Source organism: Anser anser, assembly GCF_964211835.1.
Source record: "Anser anser genome assembly, chromosome: 27".
Taxonomy (NCBI): domain Eukaryota; kingdom Metazoa; phylum Chordata; class Aves; order Anseriformes; family Anatidae; genus Anser; species Anser anser.
Genome location: NC_139748.1, coordinates 6184363 through 6205501, shown reverse-complemented (window position 1 = coordinate 6205501; position 21139 = coordinate 6184363). Strand labels below are relative to the sequence as shown.

Sequence of the window (21139 nt, the reverse complement as noted above, 5' to 3'; positions counted from 1 at the left end):
GTTGGAGCCAGTTTGTAGGCATGAAGGGCACAGGGAGCCGCAGCAGCCCCCATCCCTGCCAGGAGTTTCCTTGTTCTCAAGGCACACGGAGGGCTACGGGGATGTGCCCGCGTGTCCCCTTTTCCTTGGGGACACAGACCAGGCTGCCTGGGGCCAGCAGGTTGGCATTAGATCTGCGTCCCAGCCGTGCCATTGCGGTGGCACACCCTTGGTCCCTGCTGCCTGGGGGCGCTCATCACCAAGGGCTGATGCTGCTCTCCTCCTCCCCACGTTTTGGGGGCCGCCGCCACCTCCGTCCCTGTCCCCAGCCCCGGCGTGGGCACTCCTGGGGTCCTCCAGAGCAGCCGGCGATTTGTGCCTCTGGTTCTTCTGCCCCCGTGATTAAAATCGAGTGCTGCTTCCCAGCAAGCCGTCCCCCCGGGGGGGAAAAACCTGCGCCTGGAAGGAGCCGATTAGCGGCGAGCCGTGTTTGTAAGCGCCACGAAGGGCTTGCAAACAGAGGGAGCTGTTTCCGACAGCTCCCGTGCCTGGGAAAAGTGCCCAGCTTCCCGCAGCCGCCCCATTTCCGTGTCCGCCCTGGCCTCTCGCGCCTCCGTCGTGCTCCGCCGTGCTTGCACCCCAGGGGATTTGCACGGGGCTGGGGGGCTCGAAACACCCCAGCCTGGCTGTGAGGGGGCTGTGGGTGAGGGTCCTGCACCAGGACCCCCGTGAGGACACCCCAAAGGGCTGCGGGGAGGAGGGATGGAGGTGTTGGGCCGGCCGTCCCGTGTCCCCGTGGCCTCAGGCAGCACCGCGGGTGACTCACGGGCTGCCGACGTAGCCCCGGCTCCGTGTGCCAGCTCGCCCCGTGTCCCTGAGTCACCGCAGCCTCGTGGCAGGTTGTCACCGTGCGTCACCGGCCCGCGAGCCCCTTCGCCCAGCTGCTTGCCCCAGTATGGGGCAAGTGGCCAGAAGCACCCCGAGGAGGCCACCGTCGGAAAAATCCCCCAAAACACCCGGCCAGGAGCAACCTTCGGTGACCCAGCGGTTCCATCCTCTGCCCCAAGGTACTGTCACCCCCCCTGGGATCCTTCACCCAAGGCGGAAACCTTGTCCCCAAAGTTTCCCCGAGAGCAGCAGCGCTCGGGGACACGGGTGGCTCGTTTGGGGACGGGGCTGAGCGCCTCCCCGCCCTGCGCGGAGCGGGACCTGGCTCCCGGGCTCTATTTCTGGGGGTGGAGGGGGAAGTACGGGGCGGAAAGCGAAACGGTGCGTTTCACCGGCGGAACCTTTTCTGTTGCTTTGCCAAAAGGCTGCTTTCTCAGCCCAGAAGTCAAAACGCGGCAGGGGTTGTGCTGCGCATCCCTGCCCCGGCCTTCCCCCAGGGCTGGGACCCCCAGGCTGGGGAGGAGGAGGAGGAGGAGGAGGAAGAGGAGGGAGCTCCGGCGCTGCAGCCTGCACAGCTGCTCTCAAAACCCACAATTGCAGCTAATAAATAAATAAATAAATAAATAAATAAATAAAAAAAAAGCAGCAGCACAAAGCCGGGCAGCCCCCGCGGCCGCCCTGCCCCTCCTCTCCCCGGCTGGGCTGTTCCCAGCGCCGCCTTCCAGCAGCCCGGTCCCCGCGGTGGGGAGGAGGAGGAGGAGGAGGAGGAGGAAGAGGCCAGGGAAGCAGGAGGAGAGGGGAGGGAAAGGGGCAGCCCCTTCCTGCCTGGCCCCAGCCCCGCGCCGTGCCTCAGTTTCCCCGAGCGCCGAGCCCTGGAGGTGAGTGGGGAGGGGACGGGCAGAGCATCCCCGGGGTGGGGAGGGGAGCACCCCGCTGCCCCCTTCCCAGGGGACATCCCGGACAGCACCCCATCCTGGGAGCATCGCGCTGCCGGACCCCGAGCGGTGATTTTGGGGTGGGGGCGCGCACCGGGGGGGTGCTCAGCCCCGCTGTGCACCAGCAGCGCTCCCCAGGGTGCCGTGTGGGGCTGCTCGGTGGCGGTGGGAGCGCTTTGTCCCCCCCCAGGACAGGTGAGGGGTCTCCCTGAAGCCCCTCTGAGTGTCCCCAGGGGCAGCAGGGTCCCCCCGGTCCTCGCTGCCAGCCCCTCTGCTCTGCTCCCCGCGGGGCAGAGGGAAAAGGGAGCAGCCCCCCTCCTCCTCCTGGACCCTTCCCCAGTAGCACCAGTGCTCCCAGTGCCGAGCAGGAAGAGCCTTGAAAAGGGAGAGGGGCTTCCCCCATCCCAGGAGGATGCTCTGTTGGCCTCCTCTCCATCTCTCTCCACCCACTGTTTTGCCCCAGCCCCGCTTTTTGGGGTGCAGAGACCTTGGGGCTTGCGAGCCCGCTGTCCCCCCCCAGGCACATCTGCTGCTGCTCTGGTGGCAGAGCATCCCCAGCAGCAGGAGGCCGGAGCAGAGGCCGCGCTGAGTTATTTTTGCCTGCAGCCATTCTCGGCCCCGGCCCAAGCGCTTCCCGGAAGCGTGCTGGTGTAAAACTGCGTCAGGCGAGGGACGGAGCTGTCCCCGTACCCTTGGCCGCGGTCAGACTGGTGGTCCCGCGGGGACAGCTGGGGCTGGAGATGAAGGAGGAGCGGGAGGAGGAAAGAGACGCGAAGGCTGGCTGCTCGCAGACTTCCTCCTGCAGCAAAACTCGGCCGCGGGAGGCAGCTCTTCCTGCACGCCCCAAGGGGGTGGCGCTGAGCGGGGGGGACGAAGGCGAGCCCTTGGCGCTGAGCAGCTCGGAGGCTGGGGGGGGTGAGATACCCTGGAGCGACCTCTGACGGGGCTGGGCTGTGGTTTCGGGGATCCCCTGCAAAGGACGGTGCCAAAATGCCCCGAGAAGGGCACGCTTCTGCTGGCGGTGGCCGCAGGAGCCGCAGCTGGGACCTGCCCGTGGTTGGTACCCTGGGGATTTCGGTACCCGGGGGGTTTCAGCATGAGCTTCCCAGGGTTTTCGTTTTTTTGCAGCAGCCAGCCCCTCGCTGGGACCAGTGACAGGTCTGTCCCTGTCCTTCGCCCTTCTCCCAGCAGCCGCGCCCTGGGGAATGAGGGGGGCTCGGGCACTGCTGCAGAGCCCGGAGCTGCCACAAGCCGAGGGTTCGGCCAGGACGTGCCCACACACACACGCTCCCCGGCTCCAACCGGAGCGGCCGCCTGATTTTTCTCCTTCCTGCAAGGATTAAAGCCGGGCCAGATAAGGGCCGGCTTCTGGGCGTTGGCTGGGGCCATCTCCGTGCCCGGAGCCATGCCGGGGAGGAGGGCGCTTCCCGGGGCAGTGGCCTCGCTGCTCCCCCTGAGCGCGGTGATGAGGATGGGAAGAGCACCGCCCGCTGCCTTTAGCCCTTCCAGCAGCAGTGCAAGGGGGGTAGTCACCGAAAACAGGATTTGGGGCTGCCCCATCGGGTGGTCCCGAGGGCTGCTCCGTCCTGCCCATGGCGCTGATCGAGCCGGAGACCCCAGAAGGACCTTCCCGAGGTCCGGGCTGGGCTCAGCAGCCTGGCCCCTGGGCTCTCCGGGCTGGATCCCCGACCCAGAGCAGCCCGGTCCATGCTGGGAGCCCCCTCACCAGCAAGGGGAGAGGCCCAGCTGCGAGGCAATCTGCTGCTGCTGCTGCTGGAAACCCTCCCAGCCCGCATTAGCTCACCGCAGACCCGTGTCCTTTCCCACCCTCTTTCCATGTGCCTGGAGGACACGTGTGTTTGCTGGCAGCCCAGAAACCCCACGACAGCTTCCCTGCCTTTTCCTAGCAGGCAAGGACAAGGTGTGTGTGTGTGTGTGGGGGGGTGACCCCGTAAGCGAAACGGGGCATCCCTGCTGTGGGGTTGCTCTGCGTGCCCCAGCCCCGGGTGACGTCCCCGAGGGCTGCGTTTCTGCAGCCGCCCCGACCGGAGCCACCGCGAGCTGAGTCAGGGCTGGCTGCAACCCCCACCTCCTCCCTCTGCCTCGCCGGGGCGGTTTTAAAGGCAGAAATGCAAAAAAAGCAGTCACGCTGGGGCGTGGGGAGAGCAGAGCTGGGGGGGGGCAGCCCGGCTCAGCACCGTGCCCCCCCTTCCCCGCTGGCACCAGCCCCTGTGGGCTGCAGGCTCTTTATTTGCAGCAGATCTGCAGGAGCCGGGTATCCGGGGAGGTTTCTGCCCTTGCTTGAAATTATCGTGGGGGGGTTCAGGCATGCCAGAGGGGACGCGGAGTGCCAGCCCGAGCATCGCTTCCGTAGGAAACTCGGTGTAACACGAGGCTTGTTGTTCTGCCTCCTCCGAGCTTCCTCGCCGAGCCCAACGCGCCGGGGCTGGAAAAGTTCCCTGGCACGGGGAGCTCCCGTCCCGGGGGGGGGGGAACCGAGGGCTGGGGATGGAAGGGGTGCTCCCAGCGTGGGTGCTTTATGGCCCCCGTCCTGCCCCGCTGCCCCGGGGTGCTGCGTGTCTGCGGCAGCGTGAGCTCCCTGGGGAAAAGCCGCAGTGCCCGGAGCAGCCTCCCGGGGTGGAGGAGGGAAGGAAGCTGTGGGCTGGCGTGCCTGCCTGCTCCGGTCAGGTTGGCAGCGCTGCCTCAGTTTCCCCTGGCTTCTCTGCTCCTTTTTTCCCCCTGGCACCACGCGGAGGGTGCTCAGAAATCTGCCCCCGGTGCCACGAACGCGTGGCTCGTGCCCTTCGTCCCCGCGCCACCACCCTGGGGACCCGTGGGCACCTGCTCCAGCCCAGCTGGCTGCTTCGTCCTTGTGTCTGCCCAGGCAGGAAGAGGTTAAAATGCTGAGGTTTCCTGTTTGTGATGCTCGGGAGGTGCACAATCACTTTGCGTCCTCTGAGGCACCGTCGGAAGGAGACCGGGCTTGAAAACCAGCTGGAATTCGGGCTCTCCAGCACCGAAACGCCTCTCCCTGCCCCGCCGAAGGCAGCGCGGCTCGGCTGCGGCGTCCTTCCCCCTGCGGCGTCCTTCCCCCCCTCCGGCACCTCGCTGTGGAGCCGTGGGGCCGGCCGCTGCCTTCGGGGAGCTCTGCGTGAGGGCAAAGCTCAATGGTTCAAAGGTAGGAGCGCGGCGGCTCCTGGGCGAGACTTTTCACCGGGCTGCTCCTCCTCGCTGCCTTCGCCGGCTGCCGTGCGGGGCTGGGGAGGTTTTCCCAGCCCCGGGGTTTGGCGAGGATTTCCCAGCCCCGGGGTTCGGGGATGGCTGGAGAGGGCAAAGCTTCGTGCTGCGGGCTGTGCCAGGACAAGGTGGCACGGGATGGTGCTCGGCTCGCGGTGGCACCGGGGCTTGGGGACGGCGCCGGGCGCTGGGCGGCTGCAGGGAGCGCACGGGGAGATGCTGGGCACGGGGAGGGTTTGGGGGATGCTCTGCTCCCCGGCTCTCGCAGAGAAGATGACTGCCGGGGCCATCGGTGCTGTGGTTTTCTTATTTTTCATTTCCCCCCCGTCGCTTCCTCCCTGCTCGTCTCTGTGTGCCTCGAGGCTGGCAGCTTCCGCCCCGCTGGGGCAGCGGAGGCAGAGGTGGGCGCAAATCTCCCCTCTCTGCTTGCAAAACCCACCCCGCTCCTTCCTGCCCCGTGGGTGCTGAGCGGCCGGGTTTTGCTGGTTTTTTGGGGGCAGCTGCTAAATTGGGGCCCCGCGGTTTATCCTGGCAGCCGGGGCCCCTTGCCTGCCCCGTCGCGAGGAGGAAGGAAGCGGCGTCTTTGCTCCAAACCTCCCCGCTCTGCTCTCGGTCGCTGCAGGTACACGCGGCGCAGAGGAAGCCGCTCGCCACCCGCAGCCGTCCCCGTCCCCTCCCCTGACGTCACCCGCAGCGGGGTGACACCGCGGCTCGCTGGGTGCAGCACCCGGGGGAGGCTCAGCCAAACGCCGTTGGAAAGAGGACAGATTTCAGCGTCGGCGTCACCCAAATCGCCACGGGGTCCGCGACGGCTGCAGCCCCCCCTGGGAAACCTCGCGCCGAGACACCAGGTCCTGCAGCATCCCCGGGAAGGATGGGGGCTCAGGGGGGTCCCCCGCTCGTCCCTGCTGTCCCCGCTTGTCCCTGCTGTCCCCGCTTGTCCCTGCTTGTCCCTGCTGTCCCTGCTTGTCCCTGCTGTCCCTGCTTGTCCCTCCTTGTCCCTGCTGTCCCCACTTATCCCTGCTGTCCCACCAGGCTGCCAGCTGAGGCGGGATGAGCGTGCCGGACGGCGAGCCGGCCAACCCGGCCCATGCCCTGTTCGAGAGCTTCCTGCGGGCCGGGCAGTGCCGGGAGGTGCTGAGCTGCTTCGGGGAGCTGTGCCGGCAGCTGGGGCTGCAGGGCAGCGGGCTGCAGCTCTACCACGGCCTCAAGGCTGGCCTCAACTACTGGAACGCCAAGGCCCTGTGGAGCAAGCTGGATAAGAAAGCCGGGCACAAGGACTACGACCAAGGCACGGCCTGCGCCAACACCAAGGTACCGGTGGCCGTGGGGTGTGGGTTTGGGTCCCTCCGTGCCCTGTGCTGTGTCCCCAGGGTGAGGGCATCTGCTGGGACGTCCCTGGGGGTGGGGGATGTGCCCTTTGGGATGCTGCTGGGGTTGTTAATTAGCCCTGCTGCCCCTCCGTGGCGTGAGGCGCCACCCGGTCAGCCACATCCCTCCTGTCCCCACCCCAGGGACAGTCCCACGGGGGCTACAAAGGGTCAGGGGGACGTACCGAGCCCTTAGGGAGCCAGCATCGGGTGTCCCCCTGGGGCTGGGGACTCCCCTTCTGCCCCCTTTCCCAGGGCTGACAGCTTTTGTCCCCGCTGCTGGTGCCCTGTCACCTCCCGGCTGGCGGGACTTCAAACTTCAGAGCCCGATGCTGGCGAGAATTTCCCCGTTCCCCATCTGCTGCGGAGGGGAAGCGTGGGTGCCTTATCTCGGCCAGCATTTAATTGCTGCCGCTGCAATTTGCCACCGCGCAAAGGCAAGGTTCAGCCGGGGGAGGAGGGGGGGGTCACCCCGCAGGGCCCCCGCTTTGCAGGGAGCAAGGAAGAGGGGAACGGGGAGGGCCGGATCCTGCCCTAGGAGGGGGTGAGGGGAGATGCTGAGCCCCAAGATTTGCCCCCCCCCCCCGGTGGTCGCGGGGAGGACTCGCCCCCACCCCGCCGCCCGTCCCCTCCGCAGTGCCTGGTGGTGGGGGCTGGCCCCTGCGGGCTGCGGGCGGCCATCGAGCTGGCGCTGCTGGGCGCCCGCGTGGTGCTGCTGGAGAAGCGCGACGCCTTCTCCCGCAACAACGTCCTGCACCTCTGGCCCTTCACCATCCACGACCTGCGGGCGCTGGGCGCCAAGAAGTTTTACGGGCGCTTCTGCACCGGCACCCTGGATCACATCAGTGAGTCGGGTGCTGGGGTGCTCACCCCGGGGACCGGGGCGGGGGACACGCGGATGTGGGTGCAGCTCCTGGTGCCCCCTGTCCCCTCGCAGGCATCCGTCAGCTCCAGCTCATCCTGCTGAAGGTGGCCCTGCTGCTGGGCGTGGAGGTGCACATCAACGTGCAGTTCAAGGACCTCCTGCCCCCCGCCAGCAAGGGGGACGGCCAGGGTAAGGCACCGGCGGCGTCCCCGGGGACCAAGACAGGGCTGCGGCGGTGGCTCTGAGCCCTTCGGGGAGGGGACGAGGCGCAAATGGTGCCCACCCCAGCCCAGCCCCACGCCGTGACCCCCCTCCCCGCTCTCCGCAGGCGGCTGGCGGGCTGTGCTGCAGCCCAGCTCCTCTCCCCTCAGCCACTACGAGTTCGACGTCCTCATCTCGGCCGGCGGCGGCAAGTTCGTCCCCGAAGGGTTCAAGCGGAAGGAGACGCGGGGGAAGGTGGCCATCGGCATCACCACCAACTTCGTCAACCGCAACAGCCGGGCTGAGGTGGAGGTGTCGGAGATCAGCGGCGTGGCGCGGATCTACAACCAGAAGTTCTTCCAAAACCTCTACAACAAAACAGGTCGGCGGTCCCCGAGCGGCGACGGAGGGCCTGGGGGGGTTCCCGTTTATCCCCCGGTGCAACTGGGATGCCCATCCTGGGGTGGGATGCGTGTCCCCATAGGGTGCCTCCCATTTATCCCCCGGTGTAACCTGGGTCTCAGCCCTGAATGTCCCCCCCCCGGGGTGGGATGAGCGTCCCCGCACGGTGCCCCCACGCAGGGGACGTTTGGTGGCCCCACACGGCTCGGCTCAGCCCCTTCCCCATCGCCAGGTATCGACCTGGAAAACATCGTCTACTACAAGGACGACACTCACTATTTCGTCATGACGGCCAAGAAGCAGAGCCTGCTCAAGAAGGGGGTGATCCTGCAGGTGAGGCGGGCAGGATCCGGCCCCAGGAGCTGCCTGTCCCCCTGGGCTGGGGGGACAAACGCCACCGCCCGCAGCCTGACCGCGTTCACCCCGTCCCCATCCCCGCAGGACAAACCGGACATCGAGAGCCTCCTGTCCGACGAGAACGTGAACCGGGACGCCCTCCTCAGCTACGCCAAGGAAGCCGCCAACTTCTCCACCAACTACCGCCTGCCCGAGCTGGAGTTCGCCCTCAACCACCGGGCCCTGCCGGACGTCGACATGTTCGACTTCACCTGCATGACGCGCTCCGAGAACGCGGCGCTGGTGCGGGAGCACAACGGGGCGCGCCTGCTGCTCGGGCTGGTGGGCGACTGCTTGGTGGAGGTGAGGGCCGTGCCTCGGTTTCCCCTCTCCCAGCAAGGGCTGCCCGATGCGTTTATTGCGGCGTGTTCCCCATCCCCGAGTGCTTCTCGCCCCGGCACCTCGTCCCCCACGGGCACGCTCCCCAGTAATGGAAGGATCTGGGGCTGCGTCCCCAAAGCATTCCCCCGGTAGCGGGATGCTTTGGTGGGGATGGGGGGGGGGTCGTCCCTTCTGCATCCCCACCGGAGATGTTCGGGGTTGGAGGAGCAGCCCGGCTCCTCCCCAGACGTGACTGCATCGGCGGCAGCGTCTGGCTGCAGCCGTGGGGCTGGGGAGGAGACGTCTGTCCGTCCGCTCCCCGCGCGTCTCGCTGTCTCTCCCCGCTTTCATCTCCGGCCAAGCCCGGCAGCTCCGCGCCTCCTCCCAGCCGCCCCGACCGGCCGCGCGGCTCCAGCCCCGTCCCTCTCTCGCCTTTTTCTCCGCAGCCCTTCTGGCCGCTGGGCACCGGCGTGGCCAGGGGCTTCCTGGCCGCCTTTGATGCGGCGTGGATGGTGCGGCGGTGGGCGGCCGGGACCCCCCCGCTGGAGGTGCTGGCCGAGAGGTGAGAGCCCACCCCCCCGCCCCGTCCCGCTGGGCTGATCCCAAACCGGGATTTCTGTGTCCTCGGTGGTGGGGTGGCCAAAAAGGGGCCGTGTCCCCGCGGTGGCACCCAGCGCTGTTCCCCCACGCCCAGGGAAAGCATCTACCAGCACCTTTCGCAAACCTCCCCGGACAACACCAACAAGAACATCAGCCAGTACAGCATCGACCCGGCCACGCGCTACCCCAACATCAACCTGCACGCCATCAAAGCCAACCAGGTACCCGGCCCCGAGCTTTAGGGGGTTTTGGGGTGCAGAGCCCCAGCTCTCCGTTTCCCAGCCCCGCTCGGGCACGGAGGAGAGCGGCCATCCTGCTTAGCCCCCACCGAGGGCCGGGTGACACCGGGTGACACCGGTTTGCAAGGTTCCCTCTCCCCCAGGGGTGTCAGGCTGAGGCTGTAGGTCCCCAGGGAGCGTAACGCACTTCCCACTGGGAATGCAGGTGGTGCTGGGGAGGTGCTGGTAGCGGGGGGGGGGGGTCTGGGTGTCCCCCTCACCAGGGCCAGCTCCCGGCACGGTGCCAAGGGCTCGGTGCGGTTGGTGACCTGCGTGTCCCCGCTGGCAGGTCCGGGACCTCTACCTCGTGGGCATGGTGGAGGTGGACCACAAGAAGAGGAGAGACAACCGGCTCAGCACCGGTAGGAGCGAACGGTCCTGCCCCAGCCCCTCCCCGCCACCAGGACCCCCGTGGCAGCCCACGGCGGAGCGGCTCCTGCCCTGATTCCCCTCCCCATCCTCCTCCTCTCGCGCTGGAACCCTGGCTGGCTTCCAGGCGGCCGCTGCGCTCCTCCCAGCACCTCCAGCGTCTCCATCCTGGTGGCACCGCTGCTTTCCGTCCCCTCTACCCCCGTGGGGACACGGCCCCCCCGCTGCCATCTCCGACAGCAGCAGGGGTTGTCCCCTTCCTTCTGGTGCTGAGCCATGAAATATCGACGGGTGCTTTATCAACCCCTTCCTTGAGCTTTGCGGTGGGGAGGTTGCAGGGGGGGGTGGTGGTCCCTGGGGGGGCTGTATTTAAAGTTAGGGGGGAAGGGGGGGGCTTTGTGGAGGGGGTGTCCCCCAGGGTGGGATGGGGACGCGTGTGCTGCCTCCCCAGCTGTCTCCGGAGACGCCTACGAGGAGCTGCTGCGGTGGTGCCAGGCCAGCACGGCCGGGTACCGCGGCGTGGAGGTGACCGACTTCACCACCTCCTGGACCAGCGGCTTGGCCCTCTGCGCCCTCGTCCACCGCTTCCGCCCCGACCTGGTGTGAGTGCCCGGCCCCCAGGACCCCCGCCCCGCGGAGCCCCCCCGTCACGGCGCCCACCCTCCCCGCAGGGATTTCCACACCGTGGACCCGCAGGATCCCGTCGGGCTCCACCAGATGATGCTGGACACGGCGGAGCAGGAGCTGGGCATCCAACCCGTCCTCTCCAGCACCGAAATGGCCTCGATGGCGGAGCCCGACCGCCTGGGGCTCATCACCTACCTCAGCCAGTTCTACGAAGCCTTCAAGCCTTCTCCAGGTGCGGGATTTGGGGGGGGGGGATTTATCCCACCCTGAGCCCCCAGGGGGCCGGCTGGGTGCTGCCCGCTGTCAGGGTGCATCCCCAGCACGTCCCCTCTGCGCAGCGCTGGAGGAGGTCAGCAAGAAGCCGCTGTCCCCCCGCGGCACGAAGGGCGCCATCCTCTTCCTCAGCAAGCTGCAGAAGAGCCGCACCCTGACCCACAAACGTGCCCAGGTGAGCACCCCCACCGCCACCCAGCCCCTCGTGGCACCCCACGGCCGTGCCCCCCAGCTCCGAGCCCCCCGTTTATGTCGGCAGGAGAGCGCCCAGAAGGACCCCGAGGCCAAAAAGAGCCACAGGGACGCCGAGGTGGGTCCGCACCGTGCACCACGAAGGATGCTCCGGAGGGTGCAACCCACGGGGGGGGACAAAGGGTGCTGATGCCCCCCCACCTTGGCCTGCTCTTAGGTGGACGCGGCGCTGGACGGAGAGGCTCTGGATGGTGACCACAGCCTGCCACCAGCCGCCACCACGGACCCCGGGCAGGTTGGTCCTTGCTTTGCCCTGGGGAGGGGACCCGGGTGGGCACGGGGTTGGGGGGGGGGGTGGCAGCACGGCGGCTCCACACTTGGCACACGAGGCCAAGCCAAGGGCTGGGACCGGGGCTGCGCAAGCGGATGCCCACGGGCTGGCGGCTCCTCCCAGCGAATTTCCTGACCCAACTGGTTTTCGGGAGCCGAGACCTGCCACTCCCTCCGTGGTGCCAGCAGCGAGCAGCTCGGCGAGGCAGAGGGAGGGGGCAAAGCCCCATGCCCCCCTCCCCAGCACCCGCAAAGCCCCGAGGCTGGGTGGGTGCCACCACCCCGTGCCCCCGCAACCCTCCCTCTCCCCCCGCAGCCGCCGGCCCGCAGGGAGAGCAGCGACGCCTGCTACTTCTGCGGCCGGCGCGTCTACATCCTGGAGCGGGCCAGCGCCGAGGGACGCTTCTTCCACCGCGGCTGCTTCCAGTGCTGGCAGTGCGGGGCCACGCTGCGCCTGGGCGACTACGCCTTCCACGAGGAGGACGGTGAGCAGGGCTTGGGGACGGGGTGCTGGGGATGGGTGGCTTTCTGCTCTGCAATCTCTCCGCTCACTCGTCACATGCTCGCGCCCCCGCTCCAGGTCATTTTTACTGCTTGCTTCACTACCCCAACGCCCCCGGTATGGATATGCCGCCCAGTGAGCCCCCGGTGTTGCCCGATGGGGTAAGTAGCTGTAAATCCCTGACGATGAAATCTGGCCCCAAAAAGATCAGAGGGGGGTGCTCATTCTGGCCCCACGGTGCATCACCCCTGGCTTTGCCCTAGGATGTCAATGCCAACCAAACATTTTCGGACGCTGGGAGCCCCTGTGCGTCCCCTGAGGGCGAGGAGGTGCTCGGGTCCCCGCAGTCCCCGCCGGCAACTCCGGAACCGGAGGAAGAACCCGGGGCAGAGGAGGATGCTGCAAGCACCGGCGAGGTGGAGGAGCAGGAGCTGCCGCCCTCGGGGCCGGACGACGTCCCGGAGGAGGACGAGGGTCCCGGCGCAGAGCCCCGACGGGAGGTGGAGGAGGCTGAGGAGGGAGGAGGCAGGAGGAAGATCGTCCTCTCGCCCCTGGAGAAGCTCAGCCTGTCCACGCTGAGCCTCACCGGAGATGCGGAGGCCGAGGCGCCCCCGAAGCCGGCCCGGCTGCGGCTGCAAGCGGCGCCCGAGGCCATGCCTGCCCTGTGGCCGGGGCTGGGTGCCTGGGAGGAGGACGAGGAGGAGGAGGACCACGAGGTGGACATGGAGGAAGGTGGGTGGCTGCCTGCTGGGATCTCCGGGGCCCTCCTGCGCCCTGCCATGCCCCACTGCTGCTGGGCGGCCTGAAACAGCTCTTTTTTTTTGGCGGGGGTGCAGATTCAGAGGAGAGTGACAGCGAGGAAGAGGAGGAGGAGGAGGAGGAGGCAGAGGAGAAGGAAGGCCTGGACCTGGGCACCACGGGCGAGTCTGTGAGTGCTGTCCCCAAACGGCGGTGACCCCACTGGGCTCTCACCGGTCTGATGCCGAGCTGTCGGGGGCCGGCCCTGCCTGACCCCTGCGTCCCTTTACAGTGCCCGATCCTCGGGGACGTGAAGTACGCCACCTGCAAGCGCACGCTGCCCCGCCGGGTGCGGGAGGCACAGATGAAGCGGTTCTGCAAAGCCCAGGTAGCCCTGATGGGCTGAGCCAGATCCCCAATCCATCCCCATCCCATCCCCATCCCCATCCCCATCCCCAATCCATCCCCATCCCATCCCCATCCCCATCCCCATCCCATCCCCATTCCATCCCCATCCCCATCCCACCCCCATCCCATCCCCACCCCCATCCCCATCCCATCCCCACCCCCATCCCATCCCCATCCCCATCCCCATCCCATCCCCATCCCCATCCCATCCCCATCCCCATCCCATCCCCATCCCCATCCCCATCCCCATCCCATCCCCATCCCATCCCCATCCCATCCCATCCCCATCCCCATCCCCATCCCCATCCCCATCCCCATCCCATCCCCATCCCATCCCCATCCCATCCCATCCCCATCCCATCCCCATCCCATCCCATCCCATCCCATCCCATCCCATCCCATCCCCATCCCATCCCATCCCATCCCATCCCCATCCCCATCCCATCCCATCCCATCCCCATCCCCATCCCCATCCCCATCCCCATCCCCATCCCCATCCCTATCCCTATCCCCATCCCATCCCACCCCACCCCATACACCGGGATGCTCTGGCCCACGTCTGAGCGCTGCCCTCCCCTTCGCAGGCCATCCAGAGGCGGCTGGAGGAGATCGAGGTGACCTTCCGCGAGCTGGAGCAGCAGGGCATCAAGCTGGAGAAGTTCCTCCGGGATGAAGGAGGTAAGGACAGGGCGCCGGGGCCCCGTGGTGCCCAAGGTTGGGGGTCTGCACCCTACTCATCCCCCCCCCGCCGCCCCACAGGCAGCCCGGCCGACCAGAAGACGCAGTGGATGAACCAGCTGCTGTACCTGGTGCAGAAGAAGAACAGCCTGATGTCCGAGGAGTCGGACCTCATGATTGCGTAAGGCTGGGGGAGAGGCTGCCTGGGACCCCCCCGAAATCCCCGACCCCATGCCCAGAACCCCCCCCTTCCCTCCCCGCAGGGTGCAGGAGCTGAAGCTGGAGGAGCAGCAGTGGCAGCTCGACCAGCAGCTGCGCTGGTACATGGAAAAGGAGGGTAAGCAGCCGTGCGGGATGGGGGGAGCGGGGCCAGGCTTGGCTTGGGACCCCCCGCCCCCCGGCCCCACTACAGCCCCCTGCTCCCGCAGAAGCCCTGAAGACAGCCGAAGACTGCGTGGCCGAGAAGGAGATCCTGGCGCAGCTGCTGGACGTGGTGAACAAGCGCAACGCCCTCATCCAGATGCAGGAGGAGAAGCGGCTCAGCGAGCTGCACGCCTGACGGACCCCCCCCCGTTCCTCCCGGGGGAGGGGGTGTGAGCAGATTTCCCCCCCCCCGGCCGACCACCACCCTGAGCTGCCTCGCGGGCAGCTGCTGCCGTGGCAAAGCCAGGTCCCCGCTTGCCAAAAGCTGCTGCGGAGGGGCCAGACCCGCCGGTGGATGCACGCGGGGGTGGCACCGAGGAGCACCCCCCCAGCTCTGGGGTGCGGAGAGGGCGTCCCCCACGCGTGGCTGGATCGCCTTTGCCTTGTGCTTGCTTGAAAACGAAATTTGCAGGGGGCGTGAAACGCGTGGGCTGCAGTGGCTCTGCACAGAGCTTGCTAGAGGAGAAAAAAACCAAAACGCATGGGTTATTGGGGTCTCGCCCGGCGCTGGAGATCCCACAGCTGTGACCCCTTCGAGGAGGACGCTGCCCAGACCCAACCGGCGGCATGGGAAGCTTTTGGTCCTGCAGAGCCCCTCGTGCTCGAGCTGTGCTGCTGTCTTCTTCGGGACAGGCTGCGCCTGGTCCCGGCGGGTGAGGGGTCCCCAGCAGCACCCAGCCTGCCCCGTGCCTCGGCCCTCCCGGGCCCCAAAGGACTTCGCTCCTGGCAGTGAGGATGTGACCACGGCCACCACGGGGAGAGCTCAGCGGAGATGCCAGGTGTGTAGGGGCAGCATCGGGAGTAGCCCCGGGAAGCCACCAGAGGAGACCCATCCCATCCCAGGACATCCATCCCAACCCAGGACATCCATCCCAATCTGGCATTTCCATCTCAACCCGGCACATCCATCCCAACCCGGGACATCCATCCCAGCTTGGGACATCCATCCCAACCCGGGACATCCATCCCAGCTTGGGACATCCATCCCAACCTGGGACATCCATCTCAAGCCAGGACATCCATCCTAGCTCAGGACATCCATCCCAACCTGGAACATCCATCCCAGCTCGGGACATCCATCCCAGCCCGACCCATCTGGCTCTACAAGTGGGACCTGCAATGGCCAGAGCGGGCTGAGCGCACAGCTCTGCAGCTCTGCTTCTGGGTGCCGCAGTCCCCGTCCCCTGCAGGAAACCAGGGTCACAAACCTCCACGTGAGGCTTAGGGGGACGGGGACATTTAACCAGCAGCTCTCCCGGTGGATTTTGCCCAGGGCTGGCACCACGTGCGTGTGACACAGAGGACAAGAGCCGCCGGTGGCTGTTTCCCCCTTGCCCCTTTGGGGTTCTTCCTGCTTGCCGATGCCAAAGTGACCTTTGCACTGATCTCTCGGACCTTTAAGGAGTCGCCAGGTGCTGCAGGGCTGTCCCCCCCTGGTGACATGGTGCTTATGGCAGTCCCCGGCTGTGCTGGGCAAGCCACGGGGGTGCTGGGCGCGGGCTCCTCCGTGGCCGCCCTCGCCCAACCGTTCCTCCCGTGCCCCCACGCCTTCCCGGCTGCATTTCCTTTGGCCCTGCTGCAACCTCCCTCCCTTCGAATAAAGCCTCCCAGATGCGGCCCTAGGGCTAAAACACCGCCTTTATTTTCTCTCTGAGTCAAATCTGGCTGCCGGGGTGGCCCAAAGCTCTCATGGGAAGCCCCTGGGGCTGCCCCAGGCAGGGGGAGGCCGAGGTGCTCGCACCCCCCTGGCCACCCCGGGGTGTCCACCCAGGCAGAAAGGGCATATTAAAAAAGATAATTAAAACCTGCCTCCGTCATGGTTCCCACGGGGGCAAACGTTTTGTCCCAAAACCTTAATTCCACCCCAAAAGGCGGCTGTGGAACCTGCGCTACCGAGCCTGCCGCAGCACTGCTCACCAAAAACCCGAAGTCAGGGAGAAAAAGGGCCCGAGCCGGGTCGGGATGGGGCGGGGGGGGAACCCCCCAGCCCCGGTCAGGAGCGGCCGGGGCGCTCCTGCAGCACCCCCAGCGCCATCCGCATCTGCTCCTCGGTGCCCTGCAGCATCTTCACCTCGATGGTGTGGAAGAGGTGGAGGCCGGTGGCGAGGAGGAGGACGCCGAGGGCGAGGAAGGCCAGCAGGGCGAAGGAAAGCTTGGGGAAGGGCTGCCCGTCCGCCAGCCCCGCCAGGGCGCCCAGCGCGGCCGCGGCCTGCAGCAGCAGCAGCAGCAGGGCCAGCAGGGCCATCCTGCCCGAGGAGTAGCGCTGCCGCCGCGCCGCCAGCAGCCCCACGCGCACCTCGGTCCGCGCCTCGCTCAGCACCTCCACCAGCGCCGGCACTGCGGGGACAAGGGGGGTGTGGGGTCAGCGGGGGCGGCATCCCGCTCCCTACCCTTTTTCTCCCCATCCCTGCGCCCCTCTGCCAGCTCCCTCCCCAAAAGGGGACGTCCCGGGAAGAGGAAGCATCCCCAAAATATCCTGTCTTGAAGCTGGTCGGTTGTTCACCAGGATCCCCAATAAAACGGGGGTGCTGGTGGTGTCCCCCCCTCCTTACCAGCTGTGCCGGGGGTGACACCCGCTGCCTGCCCCGTCCTCTGGACGTGCAGCGTCGCCATCACGGCCTCGTGGTCCGAGTAGGGGATGTCCGTGCCCGGGGCCGTCCCCGTGGTGGTCTGCAGCTCCTCGCACTTCACCGTGAAGCTGGAGCCAGCCTGGGCAGGGACACGGCGGGGTCAGGATGTGTCCCTCTCCGTAAACCCCCATCCCGGCCCCCCCATCACCTTGTAGAGGATGTAGTCGATGCGGATGCCCAGCGGGAAGGGCTGCAGCTCCGACTTGACGGTGAAGCGGTTGTTGGGGATCAGGGTGCAGCCGTCCTCGCAGCCCTGGGAGCAAGCACCGCGTGCCACGTCCCGGCAGGGCCACGGACCCCGCTGGGGGGCAGGCAGCGCACGGGGGCGTCCCTCGAGCCCCCCCGCTCAGCCCGTGCCGCTCACCTCGAAGCGCTTGGTCTCGGTGAAGGCGTCCCGCAGCCCCGTCCAGCAGCGCAGCAGCCGGATGCCCACGTCTTGGGGGTGCATGTTCAGGTCCCCTCCCAGCAGCACCACGTCGGCCGCCTTCGACGTGTGTCTGTAGGGACGGGACCGGCTCAGCCTCCCCTGCCACAGCACGGGGAAAACTGGGACCCCCCCAGTACCCCCCCCCTAGCCACAGTCCGTGGCCGCCCACCGGATGAATTGCAGCAGCTCCCAGGCTTGCACCACGCGGTGCGGCAGGTAGGCGTCCTTCTCCCGGCAGTACTCAGCGTGCAGCTGCAAAAAGCAGGGGGGGGGGCAAAGTGGCCACGACCTCCCCCTGCAGCTCCTCCGCTGCTCCGGGGCTCCCTGCAACCCACCCGGCCCCTTTGGGGGGGGGTCTCTCGGGTCCCGTGGCTGCTGGCTGGCCCCATCAAAAGGACCCTCACCCCATTGCACAGCCCGGGACGCAGCCCCCCCACCCCATGCAGTTGCTACAGCGAGGGGACAGCAAAGGCGGCGCGTGGCCACTCGTGTCCCCGCCACGCCGAGGTGCTCACGTGGGTGACGTAGACGTTGAAGACGATCCCGGAGATCTTAATGACGGCGAGCCCCACGGACTTGCCGCAGAACCAGTCCCCGTGCTGGAGCTGGAGGAGGGGAAGGGGAGAGGTGGGGGCTGGCGCGGCTCCGTGGGGGTCCCCGGGGGGGGGGGGGGTGCCGCGTGCCCCCACCCCACTCACCATGTAGGGGTAACCGTTGAGCGAGTACTGGTAGAGCAGCGTGTCCAGGATGGGGAACTTGGAGAAGATGCAGAGCCCGCTGCCGATGACACCGCTGTGGGACAGGGGGGGCACAGTGAGCGTGTGGCCCCCCCCAGATCTCCCTCCCTCCAGCCCTGGGTCTGCCGTGCGTCCCCACGCACCGTGCTCCCTGGTGCCGTGGGGCCAGGAGACCGACAGCACCCGCACGGTGGTCTCTCCACGGGGCAAAACCCCCCCGGCACAGCCCTGGGGACACCCCGGGGGGGAGGGGGGGAAATGGGGGAGCAGCGTGGCCCCTCTCACCTGCGGAAATAATGGGAGAAGGGGCAGCAGCCTCCCAGCTTCGCCTTCAGGTCGCCGTAGTCCCGCTCGCTCCATACCTGCAGGACAGCGGCACGGGCGGAGGACGGGCGCCCCTGGGCTTACGGGGCTGAGACCGGGCGCGCTCGGCTCACGCGTGGCCTCACCTCCTGCAGGAGCACCAGGTCGAAGCCCTCCTGGCACAGCCTGTCCCCGATGAGCCGGATGCGCTCCGGGCGCCGCTTGCTCAGGTAGCGGATGGCCCTGATGGAGAGGGGCGGGCGGTGACAGCTCGGGGGGACGGCGGTGGGTTTGGGGCACGTGGGGAGCCAGAATGAGGGGGGGAGAGGGCGCCGGTAATGATACGGGGCAGGGTGCAGCTGGGGGGGAAGGGGAGGGCAGGGGGAAAGGGCCACGTGGGGACATGGGGACAAGAGGGGCGAGCAGGGAGCCTGTTTGGGGACAGATTTTCCTGCCTGCAAGTCAAGGAAACCCACGCACAGATGGGGTGCAAATGGGGGGCCCTTCCCTGGTGGGAGAAGGGGGAGTGCAGGTGGGGAGCGGGGACAAGGGGCACTGCCCAGCTGAGCACCTTGCGACCTTTCGGGGCTGAGAGAGCGGTGCGAACCCAAAATAAAGGGGGCAGGAAGGTAGCCCCATGGCAAGGCCCCCATCCCCTGGGGTGGCTGTCCCCGTCTCCATCCCCGCAGCCCCGTCGGACTCTGGACTCACCAGCAGTTGAGGTCGAAGACGCGGAGCCGCAGCGCGGGGTCCCCCTCCATCGCTCAGCGGGGCTCGGCCGGGGCTGGCGGGCGGCACCGGGCAGAGGGGGGGGTCCTGCAGGGAGCAGCCTTGGGGTGACGGCGCCCCAAGAGCCGGGGAAGCCGCGCTGCGGTGGCGGAGGGGCCGAGGCAAAGGCAAAGGGAGGAGCAGACGGGGTGCCCAGCCTCACCCACACCCTTCTCCCCGCTCCCATCCGCTGGGCCCATCCTGAACCCCAGATTCACCCCCCCACACCCCCCAAAAAAAAGCGACCTGCCTGCCCAAACCGCCCAGGTGACTTCTCCATCCTGAGGATGGGGACAGCGTGGGCACTGGTGGGCCAGGGGAGGGGTGCAGGCACCCAGCCCCTCTGTTCCTGAGAGGTTCTCGCTGCGCACGCTTTAACCCTGCCTCAAAGCACAGCTGCGAGGCAGGGCCCCCCCGCCACCCCCCCTGCTCCTATCTCCAGGACCCGGACCCTGAACCGGACCCGGCCTCGCTCCTCCAGCGCTCACCTCCCGGGGAGTTTTTAAAAGTGCAAAAAGCAAACCCGGGGACACAGCTGGATGTGAGCGCTCCAACCGCCCGTCCCGAGGGGGCTGCCACGGGACCCCATGGCCACGACCTGTCCCGAGTGGGGCCCCCACGGGACCCCCATGGCCACGACCTGTCCCGAGTGGGGCCCCCACGGGACCCCTTGGCCACGGCTCTGCTTTGCCCTTCCCTGGCCGAAAGCTCCCCACGAAGCCTCCAGCAAGGTGAGAGCAGCACCTCCGTGCTCCTGGCCCGGTGCCTGCCGCGGGGCTGAGCCCCCCCAGGACCATCCCCAGCCCCCCCAAGGGCCATCCCCAGCCGGGGGGGGGGGGGAGTTCTGCTTCGCGGGGGGGGGGGGGGGCAGAAGGGCCGGGGTGCGGAGCTGGGAATGGGGCGCGGAGCAGGGCGCGGAGCAACGGGAGGGGGGGCGCGGAGCCGGGTGCGGAGCCGGGAAGGGGGTGCGGAGCTGGGAGCGGAGCTGGGAATGGGGCGCGGAGCCGGGAGCGGGGCGAGGAGCAACAGGGGGGGCGCGGAGCCTTGGAAGCAGGGCGCGGAGCCGGGTGCGGGGCGCGGAGCTGGGAGCGGAGCCGGGAGTGGAACCGGGAGTGGAACCGGGAGCTGGGTGCGGAGCCGGGAGCGGGGTGCGGAGCTGGGAGCGGAGCTGGGAATGGGGCGCGGAGCCGGGAGCAGGGCGAGGAGCAACAGGGGGGGCGCGGAGCCTGGGAAGCAGGGCGCGGAGCCGGGTGCGGAGCCGGGAGCGGGGCGTGGAACCGGGAGTGGAACCGGGAGTGGAACCGGGAGCTGGGTGCGGAGCCGGGAGCGGGGTGCGGAGCTGGGAGCGGAGCTGGGAATGGGGCGCGGAGCCGGGAGCGGGGCGAGGAGCAACAGGGGGAGCGCGGAGCCTGGGAAGCAGGGCGCGGAGCCGGGTGCGGGGCGCGGAGCTGGGAGCGGAGCCGGGAGTGGAACCGGGAGTGGAACCGGGAGTGGAACCGGGAGCTGGGTGCGGAGCCGGGAGCGGGGTGCGGAGCAACGGGGGGGGGGCGCGGAACCGGGAGTGGAACCGGGAGTGGAACCGGGAGTGGAACCGGGAGCCGGGCGCGGAGCCGGGCGCGGGGCGCGGAGCAACAGGCGGGGGTGCGGAGCGGGGCCGGGGAGCGCAGCTCGGGACCGGACCTGGCCGGGGCCGGCAGCCGAGGGACTACGAGTCCCGGCGGGCAGCGCCGCGGGAAGGGGAGGGAGGGAAGGAAGCGGCCGGGGCGGGGCGGCGGGGAGGGGCCGGGCCCCGGGGCAAGGGGGGGGGGGAGGGGGGGGTCAGCCCCGAGACCCCCTCTCCGCGGCCGGCCCGGGGCTGGGGGCAGCGGGGTCCCGCACCCGGGGTCCGGGGGTCCCTCCCCCCCCCCCGGCAGGCACCCGGTAGAAATAAATCCCGGGGGTGGCGGGGGGGGCGGTTTGGTGCGCGAAAAGGGAAGTGCCGGAGCGTGCTCGGCCTTAAAGGGCAGCCCCCCGGGCCCCCTCGTTGTGGGGCTGGGTGTAGCACGTAGCCGAGGGGCTGCGGGAAGGGCTTTAGTAAGGCTTTAGTAAGGAAGGAGTTCGTACTGGGAGCGTTGGGCTCAGCCCCCCCAGCGCCTGATCTGTGCCCGATATATACCAAAATACGGGTCTGTGACCCCCAGCGGGGGATTTGGGCTCCCCTTGTCCTCGATCTGGGGGGGTGAGGCAGGGAAGTGGTGGCTGTAAGGGAAGGCAAACCCAGAA

The 21139-nt window shown here is 68.3% G+C and overlaps 2 protein-coding genes across 9 annotated transcripts; one reads left to right on the top strand and one right to left on the bottom strand.

Moving 5' to 3' along the window:
* Window positions 1-26: 26 nt before the first annotated feature.
* On the top strand, window positions 27-15643 carry MICAL1 (microtubule associated monooxygenase, calponin and LIM domain containing 1). Of its 6 annotated transcripts, none has more exons than XM_083812352.1 (26): window positions 27-1046; window positions 4687-4980; window positions 5662-5890; window positions 6075-6353; window positions 7047-7254; window positions 7347-7463; window positions 7603-7857; window positions 8110-8210; window positions 8319-8576; window positions 9041-9156; window positions 9289-9415; window positions 9762-9834; window positions 10293-10443; window positions 10513-10700; window positions 10807-10916; window positions 11001-11051; window positions 11151-11228; window positions 11580-11748; window positions 11844-11926; window positions 12029-12497; window positions 12602-12693; window positions 12796-12891; window positions 13496-13589; window positions 13671-13770; window positions 13853-13926; window positions 14018-15643. In XM_083812352.1, the coding sequence occupies exons 4-26, from the start codon at window positions 6093-6095 to the stop codon at window positions 14146-14148; spliced, it is 3402 nt and encodes a 1133-aa protein (XP_083668478.1). In that variant the 5' UTR covers window positions 27-1046; window positions 4687-4980; window positions 5662-5890; window positions 6075-6092; the 3' UTR covers window positions 14149-15643. The 6 variants fall into 6 exon arrangements, with proteins under 6 accessions (XP_083668478.1, XP_083668481.1, XP_083668482.1 ...); XM_083812353.1 differs by lacking the exon at window positions 27-1046 and adding an exon at window positions 1082-1745 and having other exon boundaries at window positions 4691-4980; XM_083812351.1 differs by lacking the exon at window positions 27-1046 and adding an exon at window positions 1082-1745.
* On the bottom strand, window positions 15631-20623 carry SMPD2 (sphingomyelin phosphodiesterase 2). Of its 3 annotated transcripts, none has more exons than XM_083812381.1 (11): window positions 20558-20623; window positions 18821-18925; window positions 18256-18352; window positions 18092-18168; window positions 17768-17861; window positions 17585-17674; window positions 17239-17321; window positions 17007-17139; window positions 16791-16895; window positions 16565-16721; window positions 15631-16349 (listed from the first exon to the last, which is right to left on the bottom strand). In XM_083812381.1, the coding sequence occupies exons 2-11, from the start codon at window positions 18868-18870 to the stop codon at window positions 16006-16008; spliced, it is 1230 nt and encodes a 409-aa protein (XP_083668507.1). In that variant the 5' UTR covers window positions 18871-18925; window positions 20558-20623; the 3' UTR covers window positions 15631-16005. The 3 variants fall into 3 exon arrangements, with proteins under 3 accessions (XP_083668507.1, XP_083668506.1, XP_083668508.1); XM_083812380.1 differs by lacking the exon at window positions 20558-20623 and adding an exon at window positions 19518-19644 and having other exon boundaries at window positions 18821-19475; XM_083812382.1 differs by lacking the exons at window positions 17239-17321; window positions 20558-20623 and having other exon boundaries at window positions 18821-19633.
* Window positions 20624-21139: the final 516 nt, after the last annotated feature.

Excerpts from the sequence above, each read along its gene's own strand:
- SMPD2 (XM_083812381.1), bottom strand. The coding sequence starts at position 18,870 with ATGGAGGGGGACCCCGCGCTGCGGCTCCGCGTCTTCGACCTCAACTGC. Across the intron at positions 18,169-18,255 it reads ACCTGGTGCTCCTGCAGGAG|GTATGGAGCGAGCGGGACTA; the intron begins GTGAGGCCACGC and ends GCTGTCCTGCAG. Across the intron at positions 16,896-17,006 it reads CCGAGACCAAGCGCTTCGAG|GGCTGCGAGGACGGCTGCAC; the intron begins GTGAGCGGCACG and ends GCTTGCTCCCAG.
- MICAL1 (XM_083812355.1), top strand. The coding sequence starts at position 6,093 with ATGAGCGTGCCGGACGGCGAGCCGGCCAACCCGGCCCATGCCCTGTTC. Across the intron at positions 7,255-7,346 it reads CGGCACCCTGGATCACATCA|GCATCCGTCAGCTCCAGCTC; the intron begins GTGAGTCGGGTG and ends GTCCCCTCGCAG. Across the intron at positions 10,917-11,000 it reads TGACCCACAAACGTGCCCAG|GAGAGCGCCCAGAAGGACCC; the intron begins GTGAGCACCCCC and ends TTATGTCGGCAG.